At 59.4% G+C, this 26,778-nt stretch overlaps 11 protein-coding genes across 11 annotated transcripts; all 11 read right to left on the bottom strand.

Annotated features, from left to right (window-relative positions):
• Positions 1-1,005: 1,005 nt before the first annotated feature.
• Positions 1,006-3,402, bottom strand: LSCM1_06342 (uncharacterized protein; the record flags this gene model as incomplete). Its single annotated transcript, XM_067323773.1, has 1 exon — positions 1,006-3,402. The coding sequence occupies one exon, from the start codon at positions 3,400-3,402 to the stop codon at positions 1,006-1,008; it is 2,397 nt and encodes a 798-aa protein (XP_067179402.1).
• A 2,388-nt stretch (positions 3,403-5,790) lies between these two features.
• Positions 5,791-6,153, bottom strand: LSCM1_06341 (uncharacterized protein; the record flags this gene model as incomplete). The annotated part of the gene is made up of 1 exon (XM_067323772.1): positions 5,791-6,153. One exon carries the CDS (start codon positions 6,151-6,153, stop codon positions 5,791-5,793), a length of 363 nt encoding a protein of 120 aa, XP_067179401.1.
• A 542-nt stretch (positions 6,154-6,695) lies between these two features.
• LSCM1_06340 (uncharacterized protein) lies at positions 6,696-7,622 on the bottom strand (the record flags this gene model as incomplete). The annotated part of the gene is made up of 1 exon (XM_067323771.1): positions 6,696-7,622. The coding sequence occupies one exon, from the start codon at positions 7,620-7,622 to the stop codon at positions 6,696-6,698; it is 927 nt and encodes a 308-aa protein (XP_067179400.1).
• A 457-nt stretch (positions 7,623-8,079) lies between these two features.
• On the bottom strand, positions 8,080-9,012 carry LSCM1_06339 (uncharacterized protein; the record flags this gene model as incomplete). The annotated part of the gene is made up of 1 exon (XM_067323770.1): positions 8,080-9,012. The coding sequence occupies one exon, from the start codon at positions 9,010-9,012 to the stop codon at positions 8,080-8,082; it is 933 nt and encodes a 310-aa protein (XP_067179399.1).
• A 755-nt stretch (positions 9,013-9,767) lies between these two features.
• On the bottom strand, positions 9,768-10,268 carry LSCM1_06338 (uncharacterized protein; the record flags this gene model as incomplete). The annotated part of the gene is made up of 1 exon (XM_067323769.1): positions 9,768-10,268. The coding sequence occupies one exon, from the start codon at positions 10,266-10,268 to the stop codon at positions 9,768-9,770; it is 501 nt and encodes a 166-aa protein (XP_067179398.1).
• A 937-nt stretch (positions 10,269-11,205) lies between these two features.
• LSCM1_06337 (uncharacterized protein) lies at positions 11,206-13,002 on the bottom strand (the record flags this gene model as incomplete). The annotated part of the gene is made up of 1 exon (XM_067323768.1): positions 11,206-13,002. One exon carries the CDS (start codon positions 13,000-13,002, stop codon positions 11,206-11,208), a length of 1,797 nt encoding a protein of 598 aa, XP_067179397.1.
• Positions 13,003-13,895: 893 nt separating this feature from the next.
• On the bottom strand, positions 13,896-15,080 carry LSCM1_06336 (uncharacterized protein; the record flags this gene model as incomplete). The annotated part of the gene is made up of 1 exon (XM_067323767.1): positions 13,896-15,080. The coding sequence occupies one exon, from the start codon at positions 15,078-15,080 to the stop codon at positions 13,896-13,898; it is 1,185 nt and encodes a 394-aa protein (XP_067179396.1).
• A 919-nt stretch (positions 15,081-15,999) lies between these two features.
• Positions 16,000-16,956, bottom strand: LSCM1_06335 (uncharacterized protein; the record flags this gene model as incomplete). The annotated part of the gene is made up of 1 exon (XM_067323766.1): positions 16,000-16,956. The coding sequence occupies one exon, from the start codon at positions 16,954-16,956 to the stop codon at positions 16,000-16,002; it is 957 nt and encodes a 318-aa protein (XP_067179395.1).
• A 1,929-nt stretch (positions 16,957-18,885) lies between these two features.
• On the bottom strand, positions 18,886-20,430 carry LSCM1_06334 (uncharacterized protein; the record flags this gene model as incomplete). The annotated part of the gene is made up of 1 exon (XM_067323765.1): positions 18,886-20,430. One exon carries the CDS (start codon positions 20,428-20,430, stop codon positions 18,886-18,888), a length of 1,545 nt encoding a protein of 514 aa, XP_067179394.1.
• A 1,480-nt stretch (positions 20,431-21,910) lies between these two features.
• Positions 21,911-23,116, bottom strand: LSCM1_06333 (uncharacterized protein; the record flags this gene model as incomplete). Its single annotated transcript, XM_067323764.1, has 1 exon — positions 21,911-23,116. The coding sequence occupies one exon, from the start codon at positions 23,114-23,116 to the stop codon at positions 21,911-21,913; it is 1,206 nt and encodes a 401-aa protein (XP_067179393.1).
• A 1,013-nt stretch (positions 23,117-24,129) lies between these two features.
• LSCM1_06332 (uncharacterized protein) lies at positions 24,130-26,724 on the bottom strand (the record flags this gene model as incomplete). The annotated part of the gene is made up of 1 exon (XM_067323763.1): positions 24,130-26,724. The coding sequence occupies one exon, from the start codon at positions 26,722-26,724 to the stop codon at positions 24,130-24,132; it is 2,595 nt and encodes an 864-aa protein (XP_067179392.1).
• Between the last annotated feature and the right edge of the window lie 54 nt (positions 26,725-26,778).

Here is a 26,778-nt window from a genome sequence, read left to right as displayed (position 1 = left end):
ACTCACCTCCGCTACGCAGGTGGAGCTCCGGTAGGGGACCTCTACTGCCCCTGTGCGGCAGAAACTGCAGCAGCGGCTGCACGCTCTTCTCCTATCCGAGCTTCTGAAGGAGGTGTCGGGGTCGGAGGGCGGCCAAGCTCGGATCGCCGAGTGGCTCACAGGGTCTGGATCTACAGCAGGACACGTCTCACCAACCCGACGCGGCCACTTCTGGGCATGCCCTGTGCACTGGCTAGGGGGAGTGGCCCCACAGTGTAGAGCTACAGAGGCGCTTTCTCTCTTTCTCTGCGCGCTCTCTTTCAGGGAGCCGATGGCGCCTGTAAACGGGCCAAAGGGCGTCGCCGCTTTGCCCACGCCTTGACGCCTTGCACGCAGCCGCGCACAAAGAAGAGAGGGGAAGAACGAGGGAAAGTTTCACGGTCTCATTCATTGGCGCTGCCAAAGCTCCGCGCGTTGTCTTGCGCCCAAACCGTCCCGGTATACATCGCCGACCTCAGGCCACCCCGACACGTTTGCGAGGCCTTCCGCGCCCTCCTCGTTCAGCCCTCTCTGCTCCGCTTGCGGTACTCTCACGGTCAGCTCCGATGTGCCTCACGGAGATACACCAAAGCGAAAAAAAAACGTCGCAACAGCAAGGGTGAGCAGGCAGATCGACGCACTGAGGTGCACGTGGGCAGCTATTGGGTAGGTGCTGGTGGTGGTGTCTGTGTTTGTGTGTGTGTAGGAGGGGCCGTTAATGGCGGGTTCGAGGTAAATCGACAGAAAACGATGGGGAGGAGGGGAAGGCGATGGAAAAGAAGCTGCGGGAGATCAAAAGGGAAAGAGCCGCTGACGCCCCCATGAGTGATTTGTTTTTCTCACTGGGGTATTCCCCTTTCTCCCCCCACCCGTAGGCGCTTCAGTTCCGACTTGGCACCGAAGCAACATGAGGACGAAATGTCCGGCACTTCTTCACAATCATCTCACAGGCGCTTGCTATCTTGTTCCTGGTGGCGCATGCACGGTTCACGTGCGCATGGTGCTGAGTACATATGCAGGCAAGCAACATAGCAGCGCAGGAAGCGCACGGAAGGACTCAAACGGATGGGAAACCATCACCCCCACCCCCACTAACGCGACGGAGAGACACGCGACGCTCACCCTCAGAGGTAGAGGCACTCGCCGGCAGTGGAATGGGAAGGGGGTGGAGGCAGCAACGACCAGCAGCCACAGCGCCCCCAACTCAGCCGCGTAGTTGCGCCAGTCCAACGTGGAAGCATCTTCGAAGGTTTTCGAGATGATGGCGTTCCGGATGCTGAAGAATGGGCTTAACTGTAGCGTGTAGACGGCACCGTACAGCGCGCTGGGAAGGTATTTGTTTGCCTCCTCCTCCTGGGCGTTTGCCATGCTCTCCAAAGACGCTGCCTCTGCGTTCGCCGTTACGGTGCCGGCGAGGACGGTCACAGCCTCACCCTCCTGCACGCAAGCCTTACCAGGTAGTCTGTGTGCACGCGGAGCTAAAAGGAGCAGTGTGAGCCACACCAGCGCGCGTGTGGCGAGAGTTACCCCAAATGCCACGAGTGCACAGGCCAGGCAGAAAAGCAGCAATGTCACGACAGCCGACCGAAGTCGCCGTGCTCGCCGGCTTGCTGGCTTCGGACAGCCGCAGTTGAGCACGCGCGTCAGCTGATGGGTCGTTTGTGCCGCCCGGACTACTGCCATTCCGACTACGGTGCCGAGTGCAACAGGACCCATAGAGGCGAACATGAAAGCGACCCTGAGGAACATCAGAGACGTCGGGGCAGCGACGCTGGCGGACGTGACGCGCCATTGTGGGAGCCATGCCCAGTTCCAAGGGGCACGAGCCACCTGCGACTCCCACCCGCCAAAGAGCCAAAGACTCACGGTGGTCGAAGTCGCGTGGGCCAGCGCGCAGGTATAGAAGAAACCGAAGGTGATGGTAGCTGACATAAACGGCTTAGAAAGCGCCTCAGCAACAAAATGGCGCGCGCTAAACATCGCCCTCTCTCGCAGCGGCACCGCCTGCGCCACCCGTCTCAAGTGGGGGTGCAGGCCAGACAAAAGCACGTGGGAGTACAGAGCAGCGACCGCACACGGCCATACATGCAGCTTCCACAGCGCCTGGCCTACGGATGCGGCAAGCGACAAGGCAGGGGAGAAGGAAGCAGCCGACAGCGCATCACGCTCATGGGCATCTGCGGTGTCTCGTATCAACCTCATAATCCGTTCTGTGTTGTCACCGCCGATCGAGGATGAGACAAGCAAGAGAGCTGCCAGCACCATCGTGCAAGGGCTGAGTAACACGTCGTCGTGTGAATTCGAGCGCCCACAGAAGGAGGGGTGGAGCGTGTTGAATGTGGAAACGGCGTAAGCGCTGCGCCACACAGACGGGTGTGTCGTGGAGGGTTCGATCTGCAAATCCATTGCCCCAGAGGTTACAGAGATCAGGCGAACCCTCTCTTGACGACAGGAGCGCCGTACGGAGCAGTTGCCTACGGTGCATGAGTAAAGTAGTTCACTGCTGGTCACCCTGGTGAAGGTAGCACTAGGGGGAGAGTCAGGACAACCCTCAGCGGGCTGCTGTTCGGCCTCAGTGACAGCGCGGTAGACGTCCGCCATCGGGGCATCCAGCAGCAGTGGCGGGAACCGTAGCGGTGCATTGAAGGTGATAATGCCGGCCAGCGTTACGGTTGAGCTCAACAGCTGCGCGGCCATGCGAGCAACACATCCACCCATTGAGTGCGCCACAAGCCACACAGGGAGGCGCAAGTCTCCGCGGGCGGCACTCCCCTTCTCGTGCACGGTCGCCTCCACCACATCGGCTACGTACTCTGCCTGGGTCGCGACGAGTAGGCCACGGTGAACATTTGCCTGCTTAGCGAAATCAAAGGAAAAGGTTTCTACAGGCGCCTGAAATGCCTTACCGATGTACTGCGCTGCGCAGCTCCAGTAATTGCCCTGCGAATAGCCGCCGGCACTGCCGTGGATGAAGAAGAGAAGCGGCGATACATTTGCCGCCGCGGAAAATGACTGTACGGGGCTCGCCGAGGGAAGCCAAGAGCACTCGATTTGCTGCACACTGTACAGCGAAGCCGCGGCCTGTGCACGAGGGCGCGCGACCGTTCCGCTCACCCTCCGCGCGTCGAACACTGTCCTCGCCCACACACCGCGAAAGAGTAACCGCTGCTGTGGGACATCGAGCAGATTACGAAATCGCGCGAGTCTGTGTGTGGTCTCAACAATCGCATCGTAGTCTCTTCGAAGCGGGCGACAGCAAGAACGCACCTCCACCACGTAGCACACGGTGGATACGAAGACGGCAAGGCAAGCACACACGTATACCCACGCTATCGCTGTACAAAGATGAGACCCCCTCAGGGTGCGAGAGCGGTGCACTCGCATTGGCAAAAGAATTTCCCTCAACCTGCGTCTCCAACGAAGCCTTGCTGCAAAGAGTACACAAAAAAGGGGGCGGATGAGAGAGGGAGAGGGGGGTGGAAGATGCATCGATGATAAAAGGGGAAGAAAAGCACCCGTAGAACAGAAGACGGCGGCCCTTGAGCAGAAGGGCGCTCAAGAGAAACGCATGGCAGCGGTGGGCTCACGGCGTGTGTACGCCAATGCATTCTGGTCGCGCGTGGAGGAGCGGTCACATAGGGTGCGTCAGCGGTAGCCGATACATGTCGTCTTTCGTTTGCTCTTTTTATTTTGCCTCTCTGTGCGGCGGGGAGCGGATGCCGTGCGGTCGTTTGCAGCGGCGCAACCACGAGCGCCATGCAGAAATGACGACGTCGGTGCCTCTGTGTGGCACGCGCTGCGGCACGGCAGAAACGGCAGCATATGAAGATCAGTACGGCCTCTTCGGCGCGATATGCAGAACACCGAGAGGAGAAAGACGGTAGTGACTCTGTCACCTGCTTAAGCGCACAATTGCGATCGCCAGTCACGCCCTCCGAGTGGCGTGTGAGACCAATGTGTGTGCGTGTGTGTGTATGTTTTCGCTAACGCTCATCAACGCGGCTGCTGGCACGTCCTGCCGTTCACTTCGTATGTGACGTACACAAAAAGCGACGTGGCGGACAGAGATGCGGGAAGGAGGTAGCCAACACGACCATCAAAGAAGATAAACGCACATGGGCCACCTACCGGAGCCATCTCCACCTTCTACGGTCTCTCTTTTTTTTTTGCGCAATCAGCGCAGGCCGCACATCACGTTCAACAGAGTAAAACAGTGAGCCGCATATGCAAGTCGATGTGAGCGTGTGTGCATGACAAATCAGAGGGTGAAGAGAGCGCGGCGTAGGTGGGGGGAAGGGGTGCCCTGAGAGGATCGGGCAGAGAAAGGGAAAGGGGGAAGGAGAGTGAAGAGGGGGGGAAGGGAGAAGGCGCGTGCATGGGGGTACGGCTTCAAGGGACGCACAGAGGGCAGCAGGGAAAGAGCTGGTCAAGGCACACACACACACGTGGCGCTGGCCCGGCAGAGGGGGGAATGCCCCCTGCCCCGCACACCTCCCATGCTCCTCAGTACGGCATCATAAAGGAATGGTGTCCGGGGGGTAGTGGTACACATGTACCGCCGCACCAGAGAACACATCACCCTACCTGGAGAGCACAAAGACCACGTCGGCAGCGAGGGTGGTTGCACTCAACAAGACCCTACGCAGCTGCTCCAGAGGTGGTGTCCGCGCACGCTGGGCGCGTCACCGCCTTCTTCGCCTACTTCAGAGGGACTGCAGCATAGAGAAGACAGAAGCAAATAGAAAGAAAAGTGGAGGAAAGATGGCGAGTGCGTGTGTGCGTGAATGAACACAAACGCACACGCGGGCACACAGAGCGCGAGAAGGGGATTCGAACGCAAACGGGCCCTGATGGTGGATGATAAAGGGAGCGGGAGGGCGAAGGGTATGCAACATCGAAAAAACGCTATCGGCAGAGAGAGGGTGCACGAAAAAAAAGGCGCGGAAACGCGCATGGGCACGACCAGGTTGCAGCCATTGCGCTCACTAAATTCGGCACTACTCCCTTGCTCCCTTTGCCACCCTTGCCGCACCCGAATTCGGTTCAAGGGGCCACTTCTGCGTCAGTGCCGCTCGACGCGAGCCCCCCTCCCTTTGTGAGTGTGCGCGAGTCTCTGCTTGGGTGTATCCTCAATCCATTTTTCGCCACGGCCACCCCCGTCTAAGCGCATAGCTGCGCAGACAGAAGCCGAAATCAGTCGCCCACGAAAAGGCGCAAAGGCGCTGCGCTTACATTCAGCACGACGCCGCCTGCAGCACCAGAGCTGGTACGTCTGCCCTCATGCGATCTCAGCACCGTCATGAAGGCATTTGTACAGGCACGCACGCAAGAGACGCACCCAGCCTATACCACGCAACACACGTTCGAGAAGAAACCAATCGGACCGAAACAAGTAAAGCGGCGAGCAGAGCAGAGCAGAGACATCTGCGCCTGTGTGCGCTCTGACGGAGAGGAGGCGAAACGGCGGGGGTGAGAGGGAGCGCAACAAGCAAGGAAAGCACTAGCCCACTCCGGCACGGGACGTGTGGGCAGGGAGAGGGGAGGAGGGAGAGGAGGGGAAGTGCACACGCACAAAGGGAGAGAAGCAAAATGAAACCGCCGCAAGAGAGAGAGGGAGAGATACAAACAGACAGAGATGGGCCCCGCGATCTTCACGGAGTACCGGTGCGCAGACACACACGCGCACGCCGACGACAGAAAAAAAAAGTATTTCGCAGCAGGGGAAAAGAGTGAGAGAGTGACAAGCAGCAGCGACCTTCAGCAGAGGCCCTGTCAACCATACGTGTTCTCGCCAGAGTATGTGACGTACAAGAACCCGTCCTCGTCCTTATAGCGATTGAAGAGGTCGCTCATAAGTGTGCTGTTGGCCGGGACGCTGTCGCCAACGAAGAGAAACAGAGCCTTCTCGGCCTCCATAGTGATGCGGCGGCGGATGCTCACGAGGAAACCGCCAACCGTCGCGTCCGGCGGTACCAAAAACTTACTCTTGTCAAGATCCGGCACGGGCGAATTTTCCGCCTTCTCGCAAATCACGAGAATGCGGTCGGGAGCGCGCTCGCGAACCTTTTCAGCATCGCGAAGGCGCGCCTCCAGCGAGTGCGCCTTCTTGTACGACCCGGCTACCCTGGACGTCATGATAGCCCGCTGGAAGAGAAACGTGCAGCGTGCGAGAGCCACGAAGAAGACACGAAAAAAAAGGTAGAGAATACGTATGCGCGCGCGTGCGCCCTCTTTTCTATAGGGAGGCGAGCAGCCGTATGAGGCGGAGGGAATGCAGCGACGAAATAATATATATATGTATAGTAAGGGAGTCAAATGGAGACGGATGAGCGTTGTGTGGCTATGCGATGGGGAGCTGTGCTTCGTCAGAGGCGTGCGCGAGAGAGACAGAGGTGAGGGAGGGGTAGATGAGGCATAGGGGAGTGAAACGATCGGAAAAATGTGTGCGCCCCAGCTGGGAAAGAGGGAGTGGGTAGGCAACACGCGCCGAGTGGAGGGTGACGCATCACCCTCAGTTCGACACATCGCCAACGCGGGCTTGCGAGGTGCCCCACTTCATTTGGGCTCGTGTATTTATGAAGTCACACAAGTGTGCATCGGCTGTGAAAGAGCTGCCAAGACAACGGTGCGCGCGCGCATGCCCGCATGCGCACCCGCTCCTGGGGAGGGGGTGTGCGTCACTTCCAAAGGTCGGAGGACACCTCCTGAGCCGGCGGCTTCGATGGCGAGTCCGCCCACTGCACCTTTTGTGGGCCCACCGGGCGCGGCTCAAAGTTCTGGTACGTCTCCACCTCCTCTCCCTCCTCACCCAGCAGCGCCGTCTCATCTGCAGCCTCCAAGGCAGGGAGACGCACTCGGCGAAAGATAAAGTTGTGGATGAGCATGCGCACGCTCGTGTGCGCAACATCAGGGCTCAGCGTCACATATGAGGTGGTCAAGTGGTACCCGAGCCTCTCCGTATGCTGCACAACCTGCTGCGTGATAGCGGTGGTGAGAATATCCGCGGCGCCGTTGGCCACCTTGGTGGTCGCGAAAAATACTGCCCGCTCATTGGTTTGGTAGCATTGCCAGTAGGTGGAGGAAAGCTGCTGATTCAGATCCCGGCGGATCATCTGCGTGAGTTTGCGGAGCTCAAACCCATCAGCGCCATATGTGATAGTCATGGCATGGCGCTTTACGCCTTGGTCGTGCTGCATGTGGTCGCACAGCTGCACGACACACACGTCGGGGAGCTCGATGAGATGAGCGCCTTCCCTCTCCCCCTCACTGTCTGGAGCGGAGGGGGGGAAGGCGTGCGGCATGAGGTCCCAGGAATGGAGTTGGTGAACAAGCTCTGCACGGAGGCCCTCGTCATTTAAGGGAAGCTGAATGTGGTTGGTTCGAAGAAACGCGAGCACTTTCTCAAAGACGTCGGGGTTGGCATCGACAAACACATCTTCTCTCTCGGTGGCCTCCTGTGGCGGGGATGAAGTGGGCGGTAAGGCGCTTGTCGCTGCCAGTCCCTTAAACATCTTGGCGAACGATGTATCGGGGAAGCGGAGCAGCGTGGAGAGCCGCGTTTGAAAACAACGCCCTCCAACGTTGACCCTAACAACTCGGCACATTCTCTTCCTCTTGCAGGTCCAATGCCCACGTGTGTGCTCGCCCAGCTCTCCCCCACCACCACCCAAGGTGGATGTCGGGCATGCATGCGGCCAAGTGCAGCGGCGATTGGGATTCAGAGAGCAAAAGTGGGAGAGAAGAGGGTTTGACAGAGCAGTTCAACAGCACAGATGCAGCGAAGTGCGTGAGAGGCCGCGGGCACATTTGCTGCCCCCGGTGCACCATAGCAGCAGCGCCAAGAGAAGGCGCCGAGAAAGAGCCACACCCACACTTATACCGCGAAATACAACTCTGGCGGAGAGTGGGGAGGGGGGCAGAGGTGCCCAGGTGCGTTGCACCGGCACAAGAGAGAGAAACGGAAACATTTGTGGCCAAACAGTCCACCCTCCTGTGACGTTCACTTTCTTCTCTCACGCTGTATTGCGTTTGATGCCGCTGCCGCCCCACCCGCCCTCTTCTTCAGCGGGAAAGCAGCCAACTGTGCTGTAACAGCTCCGCAGCGGAAGGGCGGCGTGTCGCCTCCCAACTCAAGCAAACCTCAATAAATGCCAGTGCCTCTTTCGAGCACCGTGACAGTGGCGTCTGCAGCAGGAGCTGACTCAGCGGCACGTCCTTCGCCTTCGACATGAGGCCCAAGAAGGCCCAGTAGTTCTCTGAGTGATCAGTCTCCGTCTTGAGAGCGCACCACGGATGCGCCACATCCCACGCCAGCAAGTTGTAGCAAACAATGCCAAACGCCCAAACATCGTCGTGATGGCCAAAGGGCAATGCACCGTCCACGAGTCTTTCCGGCGCCATGAAGAGGTACGACCCCAGGCATCGATTAGGCACCGTACCGATTGGGCTCATGCTCTCCAAATCTCCGAGCACAACGTCATCGTAGCTCGACGTCGACGTCAAGACGTTGCTGAGGCTAACGTCGGCGTGTACGTACATGTTCACTCGATGCAGCTGATCGAGCGCAAGAAGGACACGGCGCAGCACGCCTTTGCAGCGCTCCTCTGTGAATGGGGCCAAGGAGGGTGTGAGCAGCACATCCCGCAGTGAAGGGCCGTAGCTGCTAAGGAGCCACTGATAGTGGCGCGGAGAATCGACGTGGAGGGCCACGTACTCGGCCAAGTACTGTGCTCTGCCATCGCGGCTTGCATCTGCACGGACACGCGAAAGCCGCTCCGCAACGACATGCACCCCCTCCGTTACGAAGTCCTCAGCGCACAGATCGACCTCTTTGAGCACCGCGATGCGCTGGTGCGGCAGCCACCGAACGCGGCGGAGACGGCTGCGCCGTGCACCCATGTCGCCGCCTCCACCTGAGCGTGGCACAGCCCAGCCGTCCCGCCTCTCCTCAACGTCGCGGACATCGTCTAACGAAAAGGAAGGAAGGCCGCTCATGCGCGTGGGCGCACGCCAACATGAAGGGTGGTGGTGGTGCGACAGCAAAAGCGCCCCAGCCAAGTGAGAGGCCGCGGCAAAGTATGTGGAAGATAAGGAAGCGCGCGTGACCGGCGCCTGAGCACTGCCGTCAGTTGCGCTTGCGAGCTCCCTCGAATGGGCGTGTAAGAGCATCACAACAGCGACAGGACAGGCGGACATGGGACGGAAAAAGTCATTCGTAACGAGGCAAAGAGAAGGGATCGCAGAAAGAGGCGGCTGTGGTCAGAGGAGCAGAGGGATTGTCACTACGGCCGCACTCTGCCAGTGCGGGTGTGTCAGCGGTGCCGAGAGCGGCAGGGTGAGGGATGAGAAGCACGCGGTGCTTCCACGCACGTGTCCACTGGAACCGGGCGCAGGGATGCCACGGCACACTGGCATGCAGCCTTGTCGCTTTCCTCCTGTCTTCCTTCTTATTTGGCGAGGTATGGGATAGGCAGGAGTGCAGCGCCCCTTTGACGTGCTCAGCACTCAGCTTCTCAGCTCCTGTGTATGATAGGCATCCGTTCGTACCCCGCCCTTCAACGTTGACCATCCACCGCTCGCGACGTCGACAATTAAGAAATGCCGATGAGAGCATGTCTGCGTACCACCACACCGCCACACACGGCGGCAGAGGGGGAGAAAGAAGAGGGGAAGAGAGCCTATGCTGCGCGTTAGTGATGTGCGCATTAAATTGTGCGCGCCTCCCTCTCTCTCTTTGGTCAGGTCAGCAGCTATTTCTTGGTTTTAGGCTGCGGGGTGAGATTATACGCAGCGATGACGTCCGCCACTGTGGCCAGCTGCGGCCGGCCGGGCGCCTTTTCCTTGATGAGCGCGGCGATACGTCGAAGGAGCTCTTGCTTGTTTTCGATGCTATCCACCACAGCGCCGCGCCTCTGTGTGTCGAAGTCGCTCTTCTTGACGTAGTGCTCGTCCGCCGGCGTCTTGATGGCAACCCTAATGCACCCACGCGGCACCATGGGAAACTTTGTGGTGCCTTGACTGCGCGGGTACGAGCGTGCTGGGTCTACAAGGATATTTTTGTAGCCTAAAAGCCTAAGCGCGAGAGCAATCTCGTCTATTGTTGGGTGCTCCACCCCCTGCGACTTTGTGAGGCGCCGCCCTTCGCTCGGCGTCAGGTACGAGTCGAGGTATTGCGGGTAAATCGTTTGGTAAGCCTTCTTATCGTATGAGTGCGGCGCCATCGGAGCAGGCGCCAGTGGTGGCTGCTCCATGACTACTGTGATAAGTGCGAATACAAAAAGATGAGAAGGCGAACGGAAGCAATGGCAGTGGAGTACACCGCGCGCGACAGGTGAAGGGAGGCGAAGGGAAGCAGCAGCGCGAGAGAGGACGCGTACGATTGAACGTGAAGGCTGGCGCAGCGGTGGAGCACCCAAGCAAGCGTGGGGAGTTCGTGCAACAAAAGAAACAGAGAGAGAGAGAGACGGTCAGAGAAGAGGGAAGAGGCGGAGTGGGGGACTGCTGAGAGACGAATGGGTGCAGGCACGATGCCAATGACGGGCATACCACAATGCAGGCGCGGGGAGGGAGGGGCCTGACCAACGCGATTGGTGTGGGTCAATGTGATAAGGTCGTCGCCCGCATCCACATGCACAGCAGTGACACCTCAAGAGCTCGCACGGTTGCCTCGAATGGAGACGGGGCATTGGTGGCTTTCCGCTGGCTGCACGCCTGCGCCGGACACCCCACACCCGCTGACGCGTCCGACTTGGCAGAGATGCACGCAAATCTACTACGGGCGTGTTATCGAGGCTGATGCGCGTTGCTTACCCCCACCTCCACTTGCACAGCGCAGCGACTACGCATCACCGCCCATGTGAATGTGGCTGGGCTGCAAGAGTCCTCTGTCTCCGGTTTCGTTGCACTTCGGGCGTGAATACACAGCGACAACGGTTGCTCGGCATCACCAACAGCAGCGCAGCGTGATCAACTTCGCCGCCAACTTTAACGTCTCTGTGAGTGAGAGAGAGAGGACTTGGTGTGATTAGCGACGCCACCCCCACCCCAGCACGCACACACAAGCACATACCCAATCTTACCACTGCTTGCACAGCACTAGAGGAAGAATAGGACGAAGCGATGAAATAAAGGCTGCCGGTAGCACGCGCATCGGCATGCGTGGGCTCATTTCGCCCACTCCCCTTTGCCCTACGCGGCTGAAAGGGTGACCGACATCGCCTCTCTCGTGATCAGGCGCTGAAGCGCTGCAGCTTCCGATGCGTCGACAAAGCGGCGAAGTGCGGCACGGGTCTGCTCTGAAACTGCCGAGGCGGTGCCGGGGCGCGGCCCCGCAATCGCCTCGATGTCCTCCCGCAGAAGCTCCTTCCTCTCAAAGAGGGAAGCCGCCAACCTCCGCAGCACCCCATCGTGCGACCGTAAAAGGGACTTCACATGATCAGACGCAGCAGCGACCAGCCGGGCTGCCTCCTCCTCCGCCATTTTTTGTGCCACCTCCGAATGCTTCTGGTGCATGCGGCCCTCGCTGAGACGCTGTGGCTCGTACGAGAGGAAACCGATCTGTTGCGACATGCCAAACGCAAGGAACTCACGGATGGCTGTCTGAGTCGCCCGCTGGTGATCGTCCTGCGCACCGGTGGTGAGGGTCTCGTGCTGCGTCAGCTCCGCCAGCCGCCCACCCAGCATGACGCAAATGTCTGTGAAGAGTGAGAACTCAGTCGCCATGTCCAGTGCCTCACGGCCAACCTGCTGGGTAAACCCTCCAGCAGGGCCACGTGGCGTGATGGAGGTCTTCACAACGTCTGTCTGCTCCGGCAGCAGCCATGCCACGAGTGTGTGGCCGCTCTCGTGTAGCGCCACTCTTCTCGCAGCATCGTCGCTCATGCGATTGCGGTGCTTCTTGCCGACGAGTACGTCGTCGATCGCGGGGAGGAGGTCTGCGGCGGTCACTACAGTTTTGTCTTGGATGGCGGCGCTGAGCGCCCCCTCGTTCACGATGGCTGCGATGGTGGCTGGCGACACGCCGGGAGTCAACTCAGCTAGCTTCTTCGAGAGCGACATCGCATCCTCGCAGGTGATTCGGTTAAGGTAGTGGTTGAAGAGGTCCTGGCGAGACGTTTTGTCCGGCATTGGAATGTTGACCTTGCGGTCAAAGCGGCCCTCGCGCAGCAGCGCCTTGTCTAGGCTGTCTACAAAGTTTGTAGCTGCGAACACAACGACCGCCTCGTTCGACTGCAGCCCGTCCAACTCGGCCAGCAGTTGATTGATGGTGCGGTTCTCCTCGCTGCTGAGACCCATCGCGCCGTTTCCGCTGCTGCGCGAGCCAACAGCGTCGATCTCGTCAATAAAGATGACGGACGGAGCGTCTTTTTTAGCTGCCGCGAAGAGCTCGCGTACCCTCTTCGGGCCAGAGCCGGCGTATACCTCGATGAAGTCGGCGCCGCTGCAGCTGTAGAAGGGAACGTTCGCCTCACCAGCCACCGCCTTGGCGAGCAGCGTCTTGCCGGTGCCCGGCTCCCCTGTGAGAATGCAACCCTTCGGCAGCCGACCGCCAAGTCGCGTGAAGACCTGCGGCGTCTTGAGGAATTGGACGTACTGCTGAACCTCTGCCAGTGCCTCTGGTACGCCGATGACGTCGCTGAATCTCGTGTCCTTCACAGAAACCTTGAAGTCTTTCTCACCCATTGGGTGCATGGCCTGCCGCATTGCCTTCTGCACCTCGCTGAGAAAGCTGCCCTCCTTCGGCGCCGCGCCAGACGCCGCCTGCGTGGCGAGGCGTGCGCGTCGACGCATCACTAAAGCAATGATGATTGCTATCGGTAGTGCCATGACAACGGCGCCGCCAATGGCCTGGCCGACAGTTGGGTCATGATTCACCACCTTACGGCGCTTCTCGGCGTCGAAGAAGCCGCGGAAGTAGGAGGGGCTCTTTGCCGTCACGGCTGCCTCTACATCACTCTTGGACCCCTCGCGCGGCAGAGGATCCATTACCACGAGCGAGGAATGCCGCGATGACGAGGCCGAGGCCGTACAGTCCCCACCGAGTCGTGTGGTCGCCTCGCACTCGGGAAGAGAAAGAAAGAGGGAACGGGAGGGAGAGCAAAGAAAGAGAAGGCGGGGTTCGGCCACGCTTTTGTGGTGGCCGCCTCGCTGCTGCTGCAACTGTGGCGGGGATAGAGGAGTGTGTGCGAGGCGGACGACGTGCACGTGCACGTGATCGCGGGGAGAAGTTGACGCCCAACGCGGCAACCACACGAGACGGGTTAGAGGTGGAGAGGCGTACGCGAGGACACAGATGGTGGACTGCATGCGTAGCGAAGAAACGCGCCGCGCCGGGAGAGGGCGAGAGGGGAGCTCTGCCGCACCACCACAGCGAAAAAAAAAAAGAGCTGTCGAAGAGAGGAAAGAAAAACGCGAACACGACATGCGCACCACACTGCTGTTGGGGGAGAGGGGAGAGGTGCTAATGAGGTGAGAGCACACGCGTCCTGCTTCGACCTCCTCCACCTCTGCCTTCCCCACCCCGTACAGACATACACACCGTCATTGGCGCTACTCGATGCATCTGGTACATGCACAGACGCCGGTCCGCCTGAAGAGGGAGAAGAGCACGCTATACCGGCGCGCACTTCTGCCGCAATGAAGGGTGTTCACCTCGGCTCTCAGCTTTGTTTTACGTTCTGGTGGCGAAGAGATGTGTAGCAGGGGACTAGAGACATGGCGCGCTGCGGGCGATGTGCGGCCTCATAGACACACACACGCACTCGAGGGGGAGAAGAGAATAGTAAATGTGGGGAGTCGCACGGAGTTCGCAAGATGCGACAGCGTGAGTGGGGAGCTGACAAGAACATAGCAGAGAGAGACAGCCGTGCTGACGCACCTCACATGCTAGATGCCCTTTGAATCGTCGCGGTGGCTGAGCGTGTCTGCCGGACGCCATCCCAGGCTGTCCGGAACGTGAGTGTCACACCTTGGTCTGTGCAGAGTGCGGCGCGGTCCACAAGACTGCACAGCCGTCGAAGCGCCTCCTCCGCGACTGGGCGTGACGAAGGCGGAATCCTCCCCCATCCGACCGCGACACGCAGCGACTGGCTCAGCCGGTGAGACGGCAGAATAAAAAAGGGCGCGGCTTCACAGGGGCAGACGAGTTGGGGCGCGCAGAGATCGTGGACGGGGACACCTCTTGCAGTGTCGCGAATGTCACGAGAGGCACTATCGACCTCGTCGCGAGCAGAGGCGGCGCGCGGCAGTCCATCCGGGTAAGAAACCACAGCCCAGCACTCCGGCACAGGCCTGCCATTCCGCGGAGCAGAGGACTCCATCAGAGACGACAGGCCACTCACCACGAAGGACATTAGTCTCTGTGCGTGCTGATGCGCAGCCGCTTCGCGTTGAGGCGGTTCCACCTCTTCTGAAGGCACCAACGACCAAGCTGTATCGGCTGCCGAGACGGCGTGCGGGACCGCCAAAAGAGTCGGAGGTGAGGCTCGGCGAAACATAGGGAAGTGGCCAGAAATCGCTTGTACGCGGCAGCGTGGCAGCCCGCAAAGCAAGGCTACCGCCTCGCGCGCCACGAAGGAGTCAGGGACGGGGCCAACATCGCTACTTCCGTACTTGCACTCGCCCATCGATGCAAAGTGCCCCTGGCAAAGCACAAGGTCCTGCAGTCGCGATGGAAGTTTCACCTGCCATGGCACCAAAGTGAGGGCGAGAGGGACAATATTCCACAGAACACATGCGCCCGCTCCAGAGTTGTAGGCCACGTCACTCTCCCGGCCGCGCAGAACACCGATCCCCCACCACGTTTGACGGTGCCCGCACATGCCGCCCGTACGCCCCTCGCAGTGCTTTTCAAAGAGAAGCAATGAGAAGGCCTCAAGCGCGGTGCATGCCGCAATCTCCTCGTGAAATCTAACGCACGCCAGGGGGTCCATAACGACTACCGTCTCGCAGCTTCCCAGATGCTTCGCCAGGTGACGGACGCAGTCGCCCAGGAGGGGCATCGAATGGGTTCGCTGCCTTTTTCTCTGACAAACCCGAGCATCGATGCAGCGCGCGCGCTTCATGTCTCCGCTCTCCTACTCACGTGGAAGCGAAAATCTAAAGGACCGCCATTCGTGTAAGCGTCGCATTGCGCAACAGAGAGCGCCCCGTTATGTGGAGGTATGCCCGCAGGCGGGGCTCTGTGTGCGTGTGTGTGTGTGTGTCGGGGGGGGAGCAGCAGATAAGAGTGCATGCCAGCGTCTGCCCCACTCACCACAGTGAGAGTGGCGCAACCAGAGAAGCGGAAGAGAAGGAAGTTCGAAAAGTGACGGATGCGTCCCATTCGTGCTTGCACAGGCACTGCTGAATCAGAAGCAATGCGAGGGGGGAGGGGGGTAGAGTGATTCCGTCGGGCAACTACCCTTCGCGTGCGTGGGGTCGCCGACAGTTCTTTAGAGCCAAAGCAACACGGGTGCGCAGAGCGCCGGTAAGCACACAGTATGCATGTGCGTCACGCAGGGGCGTTAAGGCCGCTACTCTCAGCGCAGGCGTGCCCAGCAACTAAAGCCTGGAAGAAGCACCTGGGGAGCGTCTTTCTTCAGCATCTCTCCAATCGCTAAAAATAGTTGCCACTGGGCAGCAGTGCAACGGTTATAAGTACCCCCTCCCGAAAGGGGGGGAAGAGCATACAGCCCCCTTGAGCTCATGGAGAAAACGCGAGCGCATGCAAGAGACGACGTCGAGAGTGCGTGTGATGGGACGGGATGGGATGGGATGGGGTGCTGCCTGAAGCATGCGTTCATCCAGCAAAGACTTCCCGCACACGCGACGAGCGCGCAGACGCAGCGCGCCAAGGCGTGACTGAGCGCAGGGGAGAAGCAAAAGTCAGCCCATCGGTCCATTTCGCTGCATGAGATCCACAGGTCGTGCGTGGCAGGCGGCAGTGAGGTCATGAGCACACGTTAGCCGGCGACGTCGCTGAAACAGAAGGCGCGGCCGCATTCACAGGAGGGTGCAGAGATCCTGCAGTCCCTTACTCACATAGAGCAGCCGGTTCAGCTCTTCATACACCTTACTGAGCTGCTGATTGAACTCCATTATGTTGCGCGTTGAGCGTATCCATCGGTAGTGCAGCAGACGCATGGCAAAGCAGTAAATTTCGCTGAGTCGCTGAATGGCAACATCGACGCTCGGGTCATAGATGAAGCGGCACAACCGCAGGCGCGCCGCGCGCGCGGAATACGTCGAGAGTATGGAAGCACTGAACTGATTAACGGACGGGTTGATGCCGAGTAGTGTGGAAAGATGCAGCGTCATGTTCAGCCCGGCGGCGGCGGGCAGGAAATCAGGGGTCAGCATGGCGCTCCACTGCTGAGGATACTGTTCGACAAGGTACACGAGATGTGCAAGGCCAAGAATGCCGGCTCCACGGAAGTCGGTGGACGGATCGGTGCCTTGGAAACCCATCTCCTTCCAGCGACCACTTACTGAGTGAGTCGCTGGCGAGAAGGCCAAGTCGCTCGGCGCAAACACTACCCGGTTATGGCCGTTCCACAAGCGGCCCAGCAGCTCGGCGTCCAGCGCGTTCTCCGCAGCGTACGGGCGTCCGTATTGCTCACGAATACGGCATAGCATGGCCTCATGGAGCCGTGAGGGGGAGGGCACAAAGTGGCAGGTGAGCTCGTACGGAATGCGGTTCATCACCTGCAGCCACAAGAGCTGCGACGTGTAGTACAGAGAATCTTCCTTAGCCTCCAGCCGAGGCACGCGCTGTTGAAAGGGCATGAAGGCATTCGCGGCTGCGGTGTTCGTCATGGTGACTCCGTATTGGGGGTCGCCATTGCTCGCCGATCCTTTGTGCTGCGCTGTGTTAGCGTCACCCAAGTTTTCCGGGTACACAGCTGGGGCTGCGGCGTTAGACGGGGCTGCGGGGCCCGACGTGCCTTTCCGATGACGCATCCGGCGAGCAGAATAGCAAAAGAAACAGAGAGCGCCGAGGGCGTTTGCCAAGGCTTCGGAGAGCGTCTCCTGAGCAATAATATATGTTTGTGCAGCTGCGGCCGTGCTGTAGTGGGTTTCGAAGGACTTGTATCGCTTCGTTTCCGCCTTTGGCCGGCCGGATGCGTGTTGTCTTGCTCGTGTTTGCGGATGGTGCGCGTGGAGAGTAGGAGGTGCTATACTGTGGTCCACACGCACACGTAGCGGACGAACCGCAAGACGATAGAGCGCATGAGAGAGAGAGAAACAGGCAGAGATGGCAGACGTGGCAGACGGAGCTAGATGGAAGAGTTGCGCATGCGCCTTGAGCGCGAGACAGGGAGGGGTGTAAGCAGGCGGCCCCTCGCACCGACTTCCGCCCGGATGAAAGAGTGGTTCCCACAAGCTAGATGCGGACGCTGATGAAGCGAGCACCGCTCTCTTCTGCGAGTGAGGGCAGCGTCGACTGAGCGATCGTGTCCGCGTGAGGTCGGTGAATGTGTGCTGAGCGAAAGCAAAAGCCTCCAGGCGCCGCCATCTGTGTCACACACGCACACATATGCAAGGGTGTCGGTATGGCTGTCGATGATACACGTTGGCAGAGAGAAGAAAAAGTAGGGGACTGCGAGCCACCAGAATCTCATCACGTACACACGCACAAGCGCACGCAGACGCATGTACGCCGTGCAAATCATATGACGCGTGCAAAGTGCGATGTAACGCCTTCTCTTGCTTTGAAAGCAGAGATAACCGCTCGCTTATGCGAGAGAGGGCACATACACAAGCGTGAAGTAGCACCAAAGAGCCCAAAGGCGGCCCTCAGAGCATGCGGGTGTGTGTGTGTGTGTGCGTCACACGCGTGAACGACCAGAAGGAGAGCCGCACTCCACAGGTAAAGAAAACGTTGAAAAAAAAAACTGACCAAAAATGTAAAGAACGGGAGGATGGATGGACACTCTGAGGAACGGTCGCACTCACAGACGGACACACGTTAGCCAACACACAAGACTTATTGGAATGGTGTGCCGATTGGGCACCTCGCGAAGTCGATAAGGGAAAATGTGGTGCGAAAATGGCGTGCGATGGGACGCATTTTGCCTCCTCGGCCTTAAGTCGATTACACTTACTTTTCCATTGTTCTGCTGAGAGGAGACACTTTCGTGCGACGGTCGCGCAGGGCAGCGCGTAAATAAGGCGAGAGAAGGCAAGGGGGAGGACAAAGTACAGCGGAAGGGAAGACGGAGAAAGGGCTCCCTTCCGAGGTGCTTTTCAACCTTTAAGGCAGTGCTAACGCCACTGATATGCCTTCCACATCCCAAACGGCGCCGCGAGCGCGTGCTCTCGATGAAGAGACATAGGCACGCGCGCGCACACACATACATGAAGCGCGCTGGGCCAGCTTGAGTGACACACAAAGGCCAAGTCGATAGGCAGGAACACAGCGGAGCGCAGCTGCTTCTCCTTCGCCCTCTCCCCTTACCCCTCTGTGCCCACTCCACCCCACCCCAACCAAACGAGCCCCGTACACGTGCACATCTGCAGCCCTGCAGCCTCAATTTAACCGGCACCTGGCGAGAAGTCGCTCCCGCAGGGCACAGCAGCAAACAAAGTAAACATAGCGGGGACGGCCTCCATCGAGCCGAACGCAGAATAGCCCCCCTCTCCCGTGCGTAGGTGTGCACCTCTTGAGAGAATGTGCAGGGAGCGTGTGAGCTGAGTAGAGTGCTTGAGTGTGCTGCACGACGCTTGGCCATCCACTGACGGTGAAGGAGGCAAAGCCATTGATCGAGACGTCTGCATGTGTGTGTGTGTGTGTGTGTGCCTAAGCAGCATCAGCAGCGAGAGAGGGGCTAGTGGTCGGCGCGAAGGGGTGCAGCAGGGAGGCAGAGGAAGGTAGGCTGCCTACGCGCTCTAAATTTTGGCGGCAAACAGCTTCTTCTCGTAGCTGTGGAGAGAGTGCACGCCACCCTCGCCCTGGGCCGTAGCAGAGCGGCGGCTGAACAGCACCTGGCCAGCGTACATCTTTTCTCGAATCGCGTCGAAGCTGATCTCGCCGATGTCCTGGGCCGACTGCTGAAGCCCCTTCGCGACGTACGCGATGAGCTTCGCCGCAGAGCCCTTATCCACAACGTTTCCTGAGACGCCCTGCGCGACCTGCACCGCTTCGCCCTCGGAAAGGTAGCGCTTGCCGGACTCCTTTCCCTGACTCATGGCCTCCAGGCTACCCATGCCGCGGTACACCTTCAGGCGCACACCACCTTTGAAGAAGTACTCACCAGGCGTCTCAGTCGTACCACTTAGCATGCCGCCGAGCATCGCGCAGTTGGCGCCGATGGCGAGAGCCTTGCAGATGTCCCCGACTTGGCGCAAGCCGCCGTCAGCGATGCATGGCACGCCTCGGGACGCACAGTACTGCGCTACCTTGAACACCGCTGTGCCCTGAGGGCGGCCGCAAGCGAGTACTTCCTGCGTGATGCATATGCTGCCGCTACCCATGCCAATGCGAATACTGTCGGCGCCGGCATCGATGAGGTTCTTGGCCTGATCTTGCGTCACCACATTCCCTGCAACCACTTCGAGGTGCGGGTACGTTGACTTTATCCACTTGATGAAGGCGATCTGGTAAATCGTGTTGCCCTGAGAGCTGTCCAGCACTAGCACGTCGACGCCGACTTCCGCCAGAGCCGCGACGCGTCGCTTGTCCTCCGGGCGCGTCGAGGTGGCGGCAGCGCAGATGAGGCGGCCGCTCTTGTCCAGCGTGCTGTTCGGGTAGTCACGCGCGCGGACAGCATCGCGACGGGAGCAGAGGTTGACAACCTCGTCCCTCTCGTTCACAATGGGCAGGTAGCCGTAGCGGCTGCGGTTTAGCACGTCCATCGCCTCTTCCAGCTGGATCGGCGCACGCTCCACCGTCATCTTCTCGCGTCGCGTCATGACCGCCGATACCGGGGTGTCCTTATTTTTCACGTAGTCGATATCCTTGGTGCACACGATACCGAGCAGCTTGCCGTGCGGGTCGCCGTTCTCCGTTACAAGGATGCCGCTGATGCCCTTTTCCTCCTTGATGCGAATTATCGCGCTGATGGGGGTGTTCGGCGGCACCGACTTGGGCTTCGAGATGAACCCGTTCCGATAGGCTTTCACGGACTTCACCATCTCCACTTGTCGCTCCACCGTGCAGTTGTTGTGCAGCACACCGACGCCGCCCATGAGCGCCATCGTCTTTGCCATCTCATTCTCCGTGATGGTGTCCATCGGCGACGACACGATTGGGATGTGGAGGCGGATACGCTTCGTGAACTGGCCGGATATGTTCACATCCGCAGCGCCAAAGTCGATGAAGCCGGGCAGAATAATGAAGTCGTTGTATGTCAGGCCCTCGCCCCGGAACAGTTCCTCAGCCGTGCAGCCATCCTTGATGGTCTTCATGCGATAGTTCGCGTTGTTAGCCGCCATTGCGTTGCTGCCACAAACACACACACACACACACAAGCGAAGTGGGAGGGGGGAAGGAAGACGAGTGCGCCTTGGAGGCTTGAACTGCAATGAGAAGTGACGTAGAGCAACCAGGTCGGGTACGGAGACTGTATAATCAAAAAAAAAAACGCTGAGGGTAGGAGAAAGACACGCGCTGTATGTCGCCGCCTCGAGAGAGAGAGAGGTGCGCTTGACGAGCAGACAACTGCACAGAGAAAGAGAAGAGAAAGCGAACTTCGCATTTGAACGAGTGTGGGCGTCATGGTGAGCGGGGGAAGGGGGCAGCGGCATGTATAAGCGCGTGCGGTGGGGCGTACAGTCCAGCAAAAAAAAAATGTGGAGCGAAAGCGTGAGAATAGTTGAATGCCATTGTTTCCGCGTCGATAATGTGCGCATGCGTGCGACGGCCATCCCCAGAGGCGCCTTCGCCCAGCCTCTCTTTCCCTCCCACGACTGGCCTCTGGAGATGCAGAGGGAGTGCGACGCTGCATGGCGCAGAGCGAAAGGTGCAAGTGGCGAAACAGCCCGCAGAAGTACGCAGAAGGCGCGACTTCACCGGCAAAGGAAACCACTAAACCATAGTGAGCGCGCACGTGGTGAGACTTGCCGCTGTGCCGACTTCCGTTACCCTTCCCCCGCCACCGCCACCCTTCTTCTCGTCACGTTGGCGCCGATTCCACCGATATCGCTCCTGTCATGCGCTCATTCTGCTTTGTGCGCCCTGTCGGAGCTCCTTTGCGTTCCATTCCACCATCGCTGCCGCTGCTCGGTGACTCTGGCACTAGTGCATCATGTGCCACATTCGCCACCTTCTGCCTTGACATGCGCGACGCGCACAGGTGAGGGGCGGTCGCACTCCGACAGAAGAGTTGTTAAAGAGCCGGAAAGGGCTGGGAGACCCATAAACAGCCCACTACCGGCCCCCCTCCGGCACACAAATACGCACAGGAAAGATGCGATCGACCGGGTGGCACTCTTTTATGAATACACCTCTGCGATGCGGCCGGCTCATAGAGGAAGCAGCAACAGCGTTCTTTCAAGGATGTGCGCATTGACGGGATCAACGTTCTGCCGGTTGGCAGCTGCGTATTCGAAAACCGCACACACACACACATACACACACACAGGCGCAGACAAGCCGCCGAGCAGTGCGCGAAAGGGCAGCGAAGGGAGAAAAAAAATGCGGTGTGCATGGCAGCAACGAATTGGGGGGAGGAGGGGCATTCTCGACGAAAACGCGTGTGCCTATATACGAAGGGAAAAAGGGGGCCAACGGAGAGGAGAGAGGAGACCCCGATCTTGCAGTCGCCGACGTACGCGCATTTGGTGCTGCGGTATTGATGCGGCGCGAACGGCATAAATAGCGTGCATACCCAGGCGCGCGCATTGAGTGGTGCAGCAGCCCCCCGCCCGTCCCTCTCCTCCCTCCCACGTCCCCCTTCTCCCTCTCGCCTCGGCGCTACGACAGCAAGCCGAGTTTCGTGACCAGCATGATCCGAATACTTTGGTCGAACGAAACGCACACAGCGAGTCCCTCCTTGGATCGACTCCAGTCCATCGCGTTGATGGGCTGATCTCCAACCTTTGCCTTGTTCAGCTCTTCCACGGCACCCGCCACCCCTCGCTGCAGCCCATCACCGTCCTTTAAAGTGCGCTCTGGCGGGTACTTGTACATGCACAGTGTCAGCTCACCACCACCGCCACTCAAGAAGATTTCCCGGTTCTGAGGCAGCGCGCGAGAGCACCACACCGTCCCCTCCGACACGCGCTGCTCCACATACGCGTAGCCGAGCTTGGGGTGCAAGGTGCGCATGTCATAGCATCGCACGCGACCCTCCAGGGAAGATACAAGGAGCTTGTTCATGGGAATATCAGGGCGATCAAACTCTAAGTCGCACACGCCGTTGCTCACGTGCATTTCGTGCAGCATCTTCTGCGTGCGAAGGTCAAATATTTTGACGTCACCATTGTCGTAGCCCGCAGCAACAACGCGCTCGTCCGGGTCAAAGCTATTCCCCAGCCGCACTGTCCAGCAGTCTCGAGCGCGAGCAGGGTCAGCAGGGTTGAGCGATACCACTGGCTTGTTGGGCTGGCGAGTGTCCCAGACCTTGACGGAGCCGTCTCGGCTCCCTGTCGCCACCTCCGGCGGCCCCGAGAAACGCGCGCCGTCAATGGCATTGATAATGCTCTCGTGTGCGTGGGGAACGTGAAACACGGACGCCGCCGTCACGTCGCTCAGCGCGGTGGACGCGCTTGCGGCGCTCTCGCAGAGGCGACTCAGGTCGAAAATCTGCAAGCAGCCGGCAAAATCGCCAGTGGCGATTTGATTCGGCCTCGAAGCAGCAGCGATGTTGTTGTCGTTGCTCCCCCCCCTGCCGGTTCCGCTGCTGCTAAAGGATACGTTCTGGCCAAACGTGCAGCATTTGAGGGGGTGAGGAAGCCGCACTTCAGCCGTCGGCTGCACGTCGCCGTGGTGCAGCCGATAAATGGAAAGCGCACCGTGGTTGTTAGGGTACTGGCCAACCACTGCGAAGGACGCCGTCTGCGGCACCCACTTGACGTCGAACGCAGTATAGAGGAGGCTCTTCTTGGCATGCTGAATGATCTGATGGCGGCTGAGCCGCTTCTCGACACCTTCGCAATTAGAGGTGCTGGAGACGGACATTAGTGATCTATCGCACGGAAAAAGCCAGCGGCGCGACCCTCCTTCCGGTTCCCTGCGCAGCAACTGTCGTGAGAAAGCGGCACACCTAACCCGTGGCTCGAGCTGCGAATCCACGACGCTGCGGGCAATAGCTGTGGATATCGAGTGTCGCTGGATGCGGAGGAGAAGCGCTTGATCAGCCGTGCACCTTTGAAGCGCGTGTGAGCTTGTGAGTATTCCAATAGTGAGGGTCGCTCGGAAAGCAAACACAGTGGTGGCAGAGGTGTTTCTGCACGTCGTTGCAGCGTGGAAGAGAAAGAGGAGAGGGGAAATAGGTTACTGCCTGTCTCTCCGTGTGTGCGTGTGTGCGTGTTAGTGAAGCTTGGGTTCTTCTCTTTATATTGTGTTTGGGTGCAGCGGCGCACAGGATGGGGTGAGATGCGTGCTCCGCCTTCTCGCTGCCACGCTTGCACTCCACTGGGCCCAAAGCGCTCAGCGCAAGAATGAAATGCAGCCAACGCAACCCGTTTCACCTCTCTGTGAATGCATGAGTGTGCTGCCTAACGAACGGGCGAGAGTGCGCCGCACCGGGTGCCCGCGCGAGTACCAGAGAACGAAGGAGCTATCTCCTCTCGCCGTGCAAGGCCGCCTCTCACGCAGCTTCCCACTCACACATACACACACAGAGAGAGAAACAGAAACAGGAGACAGAGATACGTTCATCCTGCTTGCGCTTCAGATATGCACAAGCGCCTTCTCACCACAAACACACACACACACACTCGGCATCCTTTTTCTTGCTAGCGCCACGGTATCCTTCGTGGGCGTCGCTCGAATCGTTTTCGCCGTTTTTTAGTTGAGGGTGACAGGCCTCCAAGCAATGGCTGAAGAGCACCGCACGCAGAGCCGCCTCTCTCTCTCTGTTCCTCCGACTGAAAAGCGCCGCAGATGTATCCTTATCGGCATGAAACAAAAGGTCCTGAGTGGTGGCCGTTGTTGAACGTTGCGGCAGGGACACATTCCCTTTCTCCTCGTCACATAGCTGAGGCGTCGCAAGGAGGCATACAGAGCTCTCCTAGCATGTCAAGAGCTCTCTTCATGTGGTTGCCTAGGCTGCGCGACGAGGTAGTGTCGCAGTTTTTATAGCATGTGATGGTGATGTAGAGCGCCTCGTTGGCACAAAAGCAGTAGGAGATGCCGTAGCCGTCGGGTGAGACAGGACCAAAGCCAAACCCTGGCGTCTCGTGATACCAGCAGCCGCCGTCTGCTGGATGGAAGCGATCAAGCAGGTTGCGTTGATGCGCCTGAGCGCTGCTCACCTTCCAGTTAGTCTTGCGAAGGGCGGCAGTGAGGAAGTCAGAAGGCATTTCCTGGCTGGCGCTCGCCATGAAGAGCGCGAAGAGATGCCTGTCAACCCCACCTCCCGCCACAGCCTCTTGCACGGCGCGCTGGTGGCTGGCGCAGGCGCACACCAACAGTGCGCGCTTCTCCTCCGCAGAGACACCGTCACCCTCGCCTTCAGAGGCGGCCATCGCCCTTACGAAGGTGCTACTCGCGTCAGTGACACTTCGCACAGATTCCGTCCGACCCTTCAGGTACATGTGCTGCGGCACAGACTCGTAAACGAGGCTGAAATGACTCCCCTGATCCATGTAGTGGGCGAGCTGGATTGCCATTTGAACCCACGCGTCGGGGCTGCAGCCCAGGCTCTTGGGCACCTCACTGCCGTACCCCGTGTACCGCACGACGTGGAGGTCTACCTGTGAGCCGATGTTGAGGAGGAACTCGGTGTGCGCCTGGCGAATGGCAGCTGCCAGCTTTTTGTAGATGGTAAAACGCAGTCGTTTGGGGCGCAGCGGGTCTCCGATGCCGGGGGCTCGGAATGGCTTGGCACGACGCTTGTCCTCGGGCAGCATTTTCGCGTGGCCGCTCTCTGTGTCGTACCAGAGCTCGGCAGACTCCTCCTGCGCGGACACATGCTCAAAAAACCCGAGGAACATGGACATGTCACTCCACGAGTGCTCTACGTGTAGGCCAACGTGACTGTCTGAGCGGACGACGAGATTGAAGCTCTTGTCGCACCACAGGTTGCTGCCGTTGCCGCAGAGGTAGTGGGCGCAGTCCATCGAGAGGCGCTTTTCCTCCTCCAAGGCTGAGCTCGCCCTTGGCAGCCCTGCCGCCCCGCATCGCTCATCAAAGCTCACCACAAAAATTGCCTTCTCGATGGCGCGCAAAGGGCTGTTGTTGTTGGAGTCGTGGAGCAGGTAGCTATTGCGTACGTCGGCCCAATGTGCGCGGGGTGCAGTGGTCAAGGCAGGCAGCAGTGCCTCCACCACGCGGTACGACCGCTTCTTCCCGAGCGTCTCCAGCGTGTCCTCCGCGTCATCCTCCTCAGACTCGTCGCGACCGGTGCTCACCTCCTCTTCTACCTCAACGAGCAACTGGTGCAGCATCACCTCCAGCTGGTGTGGGGTGAGCTGGAGCCCGGTCTGCGGGTCCACGACCGGCATTTGGTAAATGCGGCCGCGGTGCAAAATGACGAAGTGATTATTGTCGCGCTCTCCGTGGTGTTCGAGGATGTCCATCTCTCGGCCGGGGATGCGAGTTGTGTTGAACGCCATCGAGTACGGGTGCATGGACAGGGGCACGCAGTTGCGGGGGCCGGTGAAGTTGGGGGCCAACGTGCGGCGCTCAATCTGCATCTTGAGCTGCGTCAGCAGGTAAACGAGAACAGCAGCGCGCGCCTCAGGGAGCGCGGTGGGCACGTGCGTTGAAAAAGGTACGATGTAAAAGTTCGAGTGTAGCGGCAGCGAATCACGCGCGGCCAGGAAAACGTTTCGGGTCCACAGCTCAGAGACGAAATTATGGCACATCACGTGCTGCAGTCGTAGGTACATCTGCAGTGATGGGCCTTCGTTAAGCAGGAAAGACTCAGCGGACCGGCGCAGCTCCAGCCATTCGTTGACGTCGCTGTTCTTTTGATGGTAAATAACGCGCATGCTCGACAGGTAGCCGTTCACCGTCTGCTGCAGTGATGGTAGCGGGGCGCTGGGAAGGCAGTGCTCGTACACGCGTGTCTTTGGGATTGAAGGGCGAGTGAAGAAGCACCGCACGACCAGAGACCACACGCGCGTTCGCCACGACGGCTTTAGGGGATTCCTCTCGAGCATCCATCCCTTGTACTGCAACAGTCTGCGCAAGGCAAAGCGGTGCAGCACCGTCGCAGCGGTGAGCGTGACGACCCACGCCTTGGAGCAAAGCACGGGTGCATGCACGGCGGGCGGGAGGTACCGCGAGAGTGGTGTCACGATAGAGTCAAAGTAGCGCAGCCAGGTACTGACTGGATTGGTGTTGATCCAAGACGCCTGCGGCACATACCACACACACACGCACGACCCGGCAGCGCAGGCGACCACGCAGAAGAAGGGGATGGGGTACAGCATTGCAGACACTTTGTCGACACTGTCCATGAGGAAGCTGTGCACCCCGCGCCAAACATACCGTAGGGGCGGGACGTGGACATCCAGGCCATTGCTCGTCCAGGACACGTGCATCTGTATTGCAGACGACCCCGCATCCCTCGCCTGATTCGCCGGGTGCGGCTGCTGACTCAAGAACGCCTCTGCCATGACGGCTGCGGCGTAGGTGAGTGCGCAGAGGAATGGCAGAGGACCAGCAGCAGA

Source organism: Leishmania martiniquensis, chromosome 19 (assembly GCF_017916325.1).
Source record: "Leishmania martiniquensis isolate LSCM1 chromosome 19, whole genome shotgun sequence".
Taxonomy (NCBI): domain Eukaryota; phylum Euglenozoa; class Kinetoplastea; order Trypanosomatida; family Trypanosomatidae; genus Leishmania; species Leishmania martiniquensis.
This window is presented reverse-complemented; position numbering and strand designations above follow the sequence as displayed.